Raw genomic sequence first — 8,780 nt, 5'->3', positions numbered from 1 at the left:
AACAATCTAATCTTTCTCCTTGACTTTTAATAACCTTTTACATCACTAAGACCACACCCCTGTTGGTTCTATCAGCCAATCAGGAAGTTCTCAGAGGAACCGGAAGTGACCTCTTTAAAAGGGTCAACACTTCCTAGTTCCAGTAGAACAACGGGAACTAAGCTGAACAAAGTTCAGTTCGGAGTGCAGAATGCAGTTCGGAACGCAGAACGCAGAACAAAGTTCCGAGTCTCGTGGGAATTATGAAATCTTCCACATCTGAGTGGAACCTCTGACGGACTCACAGCTCATGCGAGCCCACCCGAGAGGTGAGCTGGTGTAGAACGAAGTACCGTCACTACTCCGAACGGTTCTCTGCTATCCTTACGGAGACGCTGGAAAGCGTTGAAAGAGAACTCTACACCGAGGCCGAACTATCGTCTGCAAGGTAAAGAGTCGATCTTCAACTGCGAAGTGTACCGTGGGTTAAGCTGGGTCCAAAGGAGCGTGTTGTTCTGGTTATAACAGACAAATTCCCTCACCCATCTCTCTCCATTTAAACTTCATTTTCCCATCTTTAAAACTCTTCTATCTGCCAGTAATCATCCAGATATTTTCAGAAATGTCTGTTGGGTTAAAAGCTGCAAGTGGAAACCATGGCCGTATGGTTTCTAATTGTAAAGCTAATTAATTAAGCTGTTGTTGAAATCAATGTTGCCAAATTAATGTAAATGTTTGATGTTAAATTTTGGTTCTGTTAATAAATGACCACGTTCATTTTGATGGGTCAAAGAAAATTAACGTCTCACGTCACATTTAATCATTCAATGCGCGATAGAACTCAGTCCAGAAAAATGAAAGAATCCGTTTAATTTATGAATAATATCGACAGATATATGTTCATTACACAACTGAAGACGTTTTAAAGACGTATTTGGACATCCAGATAATAAACCATTGCTATAGTCCAGTCTAGATGTGACAAATGCATGGACCAGTTTTTCTGCATCATTTTTAGATAAGATGTTTCTAATTTTAGTGATATTACGCAGATGGAAGAAGGCAGTTCTAGTAACGTTTTTAATGTGGGAGATAAAAGACATGTCCTGATCAAAAATAACACCAAGATTTTTAACATTAGAGCTGGAGGACAGATTAATGCCATCTAAGGAGGGAGAAAGACTGAAAAATTAATTCCTAAGGTGCTCAGGTCCAAAAACCAAAACCTCAGTTTTGTCTGTGTTCAACAGGAGAAAATTAAGAGTCATCCAGGTTTTTATGTCTTTAAGACAACTCGTCATTTTTTGTGGGTATAACATCCTATAAAATTCAGTTTTATGTTAGTTTTGGTCAAAGCTTGAAAGAGCTGCTGCGGAGGGAGCAGAGCCGCATGTGGCTCCAGAGCCACAAGTTGCAGACCCCTGGTCTAGCCACTCCTTGTAAACTAACTGGATATTTCCTGACTTAATATTAAAAATACACCCTATAAGTTTTTGGTTTGCACCCAAAGACAAAAGGTAAAAAATATTTTACCTGTGTGTGTTTATGTGTCTGTCTGTTAGCAAAATACCTTATGAACCACTGGGAAGATTTTAATGAGGGATTTTTAGATGCATAGGCTAGATTTTCATATCAACAGTACAGCTCTACATTCCTTACTGGGAAAATTCTAGGTCAAATAATGGAACACAGCGGAAGCCTAAAAGAATGAAACTGACTTGAATTCTTAAGATCAGGAGAAGCGAAGATGTTTCATGTTCCTCCCAAATCTGACTTATTGCCACTTATTTTGTATATTTAAGTCTCTTTGTTTAATCCCAAATATTTTCCAAAGTCTGTCCTTTGATTAATGACAAAATGACAAAGTCTTTTGTGTTTAATTTTATGGTTGAGGCTCTCAGACAGTCACCTCTGTTGCACTGTGGGTAGAGTAGCTCTTCTGTCTACCATGGAGGTAATAGGAAGGCTGAGCTGTCTGTTGCAACTCCTGCCCTGCTCCTCCTTCGTACGTCCCTCCATAGGATTTATTGAAGACGTCTGCCATGTTTTCTGTGCTCTGTTGCCTCCTCGTCGAGCAGCCATGTCGCCGAGTGGAGCCATGCAGGGAGGAGGAGGTGTGTGCCGGAGCAGAGGTCTGCCTGTGGACATGGCGGCCAGCTGGCTCCCAGGCTTTGAAAGCTGAGTTGACTAGAAATGGGTGTGTGGCGGTCTTGGGAAGGTGTGACTGCTCTAGATGGCTAGAGGAGATGGAGATGGCAAGAGGGGTATGCATGTTGTGGTGTGCTGACTGGGGCTTGTGGATGTAGGACTTCTCTTTGGGCTGTAAGGGAGGGGGCATTGCAGGTTGGTAATGGGAGAAGTCCATAATAGGGAAACTCTTGTAGTAGCTCCGGGAAGCAGTTTCAGCTGCAGACATGGTAAAAAGAAGAGACTGTTACATCACAAAACAAAAACTACAGGCCACCTTTTCTCAGTTGGGAGGTTTGATTCACCAGAATGTGACAAAAATGACCTGGTCTTACCAAGTTATAACATTATCTCATAATGTACTGTTTGTGGATGTGTTGTACAACCACATTTCCTAAAATGTTGGGAGGTTGTGTAAACTTAAAGTCCAACTAAAAGTCCCAGAGCCATTCTTTTTTAACTCTGTGCTGAACTGGCCCAACATTACAGAGAGAAACCAGGGTTGATGCCAGTTAGCTGTCACTATCCTGGGGTTCCTTGCAACCGGAGCCCTTCAGGGGGAACATGTTTTAAGGTGAGATAATTCACAGTGGCTCCTGATTAATGCCATGCTAGTCCTACAGGACGTCCTCATCCATATGGTTCATTCAACCTTTATTTAGACAGGTAAATCCCATTGAGCCTCGAGGACTCATTTACAAGAGACCTGATGTTGCTGTTGTCCAACAATGGACAACAGCAACAACAATAGACAGTTATAAAAAGCATGCAGATTTTTTTTTTCAACGAATAGGATGGCTAAAAAAACAAAAGTAACAAAAAACAGCTAGATTCTAAGGTGAATTTAGAAAACTAAAAACAGGAACATGGATGCACAGGGATATCAAATTCCTCTTGACCAGGGGTAACCATTACATCGATCACAATCTACCTGTAGATCGTGGGCTGTCTCTGGCCAATCACAAGATTTGGAGAAAACAACTTTTTAACACATCATTTAATGTTTAGTATTATTTTAATGTGTGCATTCTTTCAACCTATCCTACTAGATGCATTTAAACTGTTCTTAACAACAACAAACAAGGGGGGAAATGAACGGAAAATAAAAAGGTTTGAAAGCTCAATCATTCAGGTAGATAAATCACAAAAAATGGTTAAATCAGGTCATCTGGACAGTTTCTTTTTGGGAGAAAAGTTTAGTCTTTCATCCGAAAGACTTCAAAATTTTGGCCAGGTGTCTTAAGGCTGTTTTCTGTGAGTAGCAAGTCGGCCATTTGGCCTAAAACATTTGATTGTTATGCATGCTGATTGATTGTTTTGGATGGATCATCCCTTTTTTGTCATGTGTATTCTGGGAATTCCACAGAGGACTGGCTTGGAACACGTCATTGAATCAGAATCAGAATAAGCTTTATTATCATTGCACCGAGATACAACGAGGTGCTATTTGTAAGACAGATCTGGGTTGGCAGGCCTCAGACTGATGAAGTCTTTCAGATGAAAGACAAAACATTTCTCCCGAAAATAAACTGTCCAGATGACCTGATTGAACCTTTTTTTAGGATGCAGAGGACAGAGATGGAGGAGGATGGCTTGCCGCAGAGAGCACTGGAGAGGGAAAAGCAGAAAGAAGAAGATGATTCTCCTACTTACAATGATGGTGTGATTCAAATCTGTTTAGTGTACCTGTTCTCTTAGGATCAGAGCTTCTTAAACTTTTTGAGTTCATACAAGAAAAATTTCCAGGAACTCCCTGATGATTTCTTTAGTACCATTGGAATATTGTTGTAACCCAAATACTTAAGACCTTAAGGCTGTAACTACCATACCACCACTGCACCCTGTATTCACTGGTTAACTGGTCATCATTAACTTCACGCAGACTCTCTCACTGGTACATTTTCATCTTTAAATCACTTCTTGGTCTGTTGCCTTCATACATCTCCTCCTACATGTCTCTGTGTGAGTGCAGCTACAGCGAGTGCTCTCAGGACATTATTACCTGCAGTGTTCCCTCAGTGAGGACTGAACTAGGCAGAAGGGCCTTCTCCTACTCCGCTCCTGTTTCCTGGAATATCTTACAAAAAGATCTGAAGCTCTCGACCTTGACCTCTTTGAGTAGTTTCAAACATCTGCTAAGTTCATGTCAAAAACAAACACAGACATGTTCCTGTTTTTAGTTTTCTACATTGCTTTATAGTGTAGCTGTTTTTGTTGCATTTTTTTAATATAATTTTCTTCCATTCATTTTCTTCAATGTATATGCTTTCTTTTATGATTGTCTACTGTTGTCATCATTCTTTGTTAAAAACAGATCTCTCTTGTAAACGAGTCATCGAGGCTCAACAAGACTATAAATAAAGGTTGAATGAATGTTTAAAAAAATAAAATTAACCTGATTAAACTTGAATAGTGTTAATACAATTTTTATGCTTTTTAACATAGGCTTTTATTTATATATTAAAGGCACAATTAATAATTAACAACATTTTTAATTTCAACTTCCAAATTTTACAGCTTTGAGAAAATTAACAGGATCAAAAACCGGTAAAAAAAAATGTAATCACCAACATGATAACATAAACAAATACAATATCAGAAAATCTGTGCCATGCATTTATTTCTTCTAAGCTGGACTATTATAATTATTTATTATCTGTGTGTCTAAAAACTCTTTTAAAAGTCTATAGTTGATCTAAAATGCTGTTGTTAGAGTTCTGATGAGTGTTTGGAGAGGTCATATTTCTCCAATCCTAGCTTTTCTTCATTGACACTCTGTGAAATTTATATAATGATGTCAACAAGCAAGCTCTATAATCTAAAAAAGTTAAATCTGGTCCTCTGGACATTCAACAAAACAAAACAAAGCAAATCAACAAAAAAATGTAGAAACGTTTCGTCTCTCATCCGAGAGACTTCCTCAGTCTGAGGAGCTGTATTCAGCTCAGTCTCTTAAATAGCACCTTCTCAGAGTGGATCAACCAGTTTTGCTGCTGACAACCAAAACCAGCTGATCACATGCTCAAGAAGGACCATCAGCCTAACAATGGATCATTAGCACACTGATGGCTGTTTACTGTTCACAGAGGGCTGAGTGATACTAGCAATCACAGCATTGTAAGAGGGGGACAGTTGAACCCGGAGGCCTCCACCCCTGTTTAACGATGGACGATTTCTTTTCACAAAGATGGCCTCCTTTACTCCTCTCTCAAACCATCGTTCCTCTCTGTCCAGGATGTGAACATCTTCATCCCTAAAAGAGTGACCGCTGGCCTGGAGATGAGTGTAGACCGCAGAGTCCTGGCCTGATGATGTTGATCTTCTGTGCTGGGCCATCCTTTTGGCCAGTGGCTGTTTTGTTTTCCCCGATGTAAGACTGATCACAGCCCTCCTCCAAAGAAAGATAAAACTTTAAGACCCTGCATTGATTATAGAGAGCTTAATCAGATTACTGTAAAGAACAAGTACCCCCTGCCTCTGATTGACTCTATCTATCTTTTGGGGAGTGGTGGCGCAGAGGTTAGAGAGGTGGGCCTGTGATCCGAAGATCGTCGGTTCACGCCCCGGCCCCGACAACATCAAAATTGTGGGTGGGGTAGGTGAAACACCCACACTTTCCCCCACCCTCATTCGCCCCACTTTGGGCCCATGAGCAAGGCCCTTAACCCCCACCATGTGCTCCCTAAACAGGTCTCTCTTGAAAATGAGTTCTCGTGGCTCAATGAGACTAACCTGAATAAATAAAGGCTAAATGAAAAAAAAAAAAAAATCTATGAACAGCTCCATTCGGTCACTATTTTCACTAAATTGGACCTTCGTAACACTTACCATCTCATGAGAATAAAAGAGGGAGACGAGTGGAAAACAGCTTTCAAGACCCCGTTAGGACATTTTGAAGACCTGGTAATGCCTTTTGGCCTCACCAACGCCCCAGCAGTGTTCCAGGCCCTAGTTAATGATGTCCTCCGTGATTTTCTCAACCAGTTTGTCTTTGTGTACCTGGATGACATTCTCATTTACTCCACTGACCCTGTACAACACATCCAACATGTCAGGTCAGTTCTACAAAGACTTTTTGAAAATCAACTCTATGTGAAAGCTGAAAAGTGTGAGTTCCACATCTCCACAGTCTCATTTCTTGGTTTTATTTTTGAAAGAGGACAGTATCGCACAGACCCCAACAAGGTTAAGGCAGTGGTGGATTGGCCCGTCCCAGAGAACCGAAAGCAGCTGCAACGATTCCTGGGCGTCGCCAATTTTTACAGGAGGTTCATTAAAGGGTACAGTCAGGTGGCAGCCCCCCTCACTCAGCCCACCTCCACACTACGGACCTTCAAGTGGACTCCCGAAGCAGATTCAGCCTTCAGTAAGCTCAAAGATCTGTTCTCCTCTGCCCCTATCCTCTGCCACCCTGATCCCAAGAGACAATTTATTTTGGAGGTGGATCCTTCTGATACAGGGGTTGGGAGCTGTTCTGTCCCAGAGATGTCAAGAAGATAATAAGATACATCCCTGTGCTTTTTTTTTCAAAATGTTTGTCTGCAGCTGAACAAAACTATGATGTGGGAAAGAGAGAATTACTGGCCATCAAGATGGCTCTAGAGGAATGGAGACATTGGTTAGAGGGCACTGAAGTTCCGTTTCTCATATGAACTGATCACAAAAATCTGGTCTACATTCAGAATGCTAAACGTCTTAACCCCAGGCAGGGGAGATGGTCACTATTTTTTGCTTGTTTTAACTTCTCTCTCACCTACAGACCCGGATCCAAAATGTCAAACCTGATGCACTGTCTCGCCAATTCTCAGCATTGGATGACAGTGAGAGAGAGGTCAGCATCATCCCTTTGTCCTGTGTGGTCGATGCACTCTCATGGCCCATCACAGAGGAGGTCCTGGAGGCTCAAAGGGTGGAACCTGATCCCAAGACCGGCCCCAAGGACAGGATGTTTGTTCCCTCAGCAGTGAAGGCCCATGTCCTTGACTGGGTCCACACTAACAAGTTGTCCTGCCATCCTGGAACCAACTGCATGTTGGCTTTAATAAAAAGATACTTTTGGTGGCCCACTATGAGTCACGACGTCAAAGAATTTGTCTCTGCTTGTCAGACCTGCAACAGAAACAAGAGTGGACACAAACCACCCGCAGGACTGCTTCAGCCCCTCCCTACTCCTAGTCGGCCGTGGTCCCACATTTCCTTGGACTTCGTTACTGGGTTACCTCCATCAGCAGGCAATACAGTTATCCTCACTATCATTGACAGATTCTCCAAGGCTGTCCATCTTGTTCCCCTGACCAAGTTACCCTCCGCTTTTGAGACAGCCCAGTTGTTGGTGCAACACGTGTTCCGTATTCATGGCATTCCTGCTGATGTGGTGTCTGACAGGGGTCCACAGTTTATTTATCAGGCTTGGAAAGCTTTTTGTAATTCTTTGGGTGCATCATCTAGTCTCACATCTGGTTATCATCCCCAGTCTAACGGCCAATCGGAGAGATGTAACCAAGAGACTGAGTCTACCCTCCGGTGCATCATTCAGGAGAACCCAGCTGCGTGGTCTCAACACCTGGTCTGGGTAGAGTATGCCCTCAACACGCATACCTCTTCTGCTACCAGGTTATCACCATTTGAGGCCTCCCTGGGTTATACACCCCCTCTTTTCCCCAGCCAGGAAGTTGAGGTTGCTGTCCCATCAGTGTAGCACCACTTCAAACGCTGTAGACGCATCTGGCGTCAAACCAAGGCAGCATTACTTTGCACCGTGGCTCTAAACAAGAAGATGGCAGATCACCACCGTTCCAAGGCCCCATCCTATCAAGTCGGCCAAAAGGAATGGCTGTCCACCAGAGACATTACCCTGAAAGATTACCCCAAGAAGTTGGCTCCCCGGTTCATTGGGCCTTTCCCTATTGTCAGGATCATTAATCCTTCTGCTGTCAGATTGAGTCTTCCTGCTTCAATGCGTATCCTGATGCATGCTCAATAATCCAGGTAGAAAAATCTAAAAAAGTTAAATCTGGTCCTCTGGACATTCAAAAAAACAAAACAAAGCAAAGTAACAAAAAATATAGAAACGTTTCGTCTCTCATCTGAGAGACTTCCTCAGTCTGAGGTGCTGTATTCAGCTCAGTCTCTTAAATAGCACCTTCTCAGAGTGGATCAACTAGTTTTGCTGCTGACAACCAAAATCAGCTGATCACATGCTCAAGAAGGACCATCAGCCTAACAATGGATCATTAGCACACTGATGGCTGTTTACTATTCACAGAGGGCTGAGTGATACTAGCAATCACAGCATTGTAAGAGGGGGACAATTGAACACGTAGGCCTCCACCCCTGTTTAACGATAGACGATTTCTTTTCACAAAGATGGCCTCCTTTACTCCTCTCTCAAACCATCGTTCCTCTCTATCCAAGATGTGCACATCTTCATCCCTGAAAGAGTGACCGCTGGCCTGGAGATGAGTGTAGACCGCAGAGTCCTGGCCTGATGATGTTGATCTTCTGTGCTGGGCCATCCTTTTGGCCAGTGGCCGTTTTGTTTCCCCGATGTAAGTCTGATCACAGCCTTCCTGACACTGAACAGCATACACAACATTACTCTGTCTGTGCCGGGG

The 8,780-nt window shown here is 42.7% G+C and overlaps 1 protein-coding gene across 1 annotated transcript in view; it reads right to left on the bottom strand.

The window, feature by feature from the left end:
* Positions 1–1,870: 1,870 nt before the first annotated feature.
* Positions 1,871–8,780, bottom strand: part of shisa8b (shisa family member 8b) — a 129,191-nt gene continuing 122,281 nt past the window's right edge. Inside the window, exon 4 of the mRNA XM_037690685.1 lies at positions 1,871–2,385. Coding sequence (XP_037546613.1) covers positions 1,877–2,385 — 509 coding nt within the window. The 3' untranslated portion in view covers positions 1,871–1,876. The remainder of the gene's footprint in view (positions 2,386–8,780) is intronic.

The sequence above is a fragment of the Nematolebias whitei genome, chromosome 17 (genome assembly GCF_014905685.2).
Source record: "Nematolebias whitei isolate Nwh7 chromosome 17, NemWhi1, whole genome shotgun sequence".
NCBI classification, from domain to species: Eukaryota; Metazoa; Chordata; class Actinopteri; order Cyprinodontiformes; family Rivulidae; genus Nematolebias; species Nematolebias whitei.
This window is presented reverse-complemented; position numbering and strand designations above follow the sequence as displayed.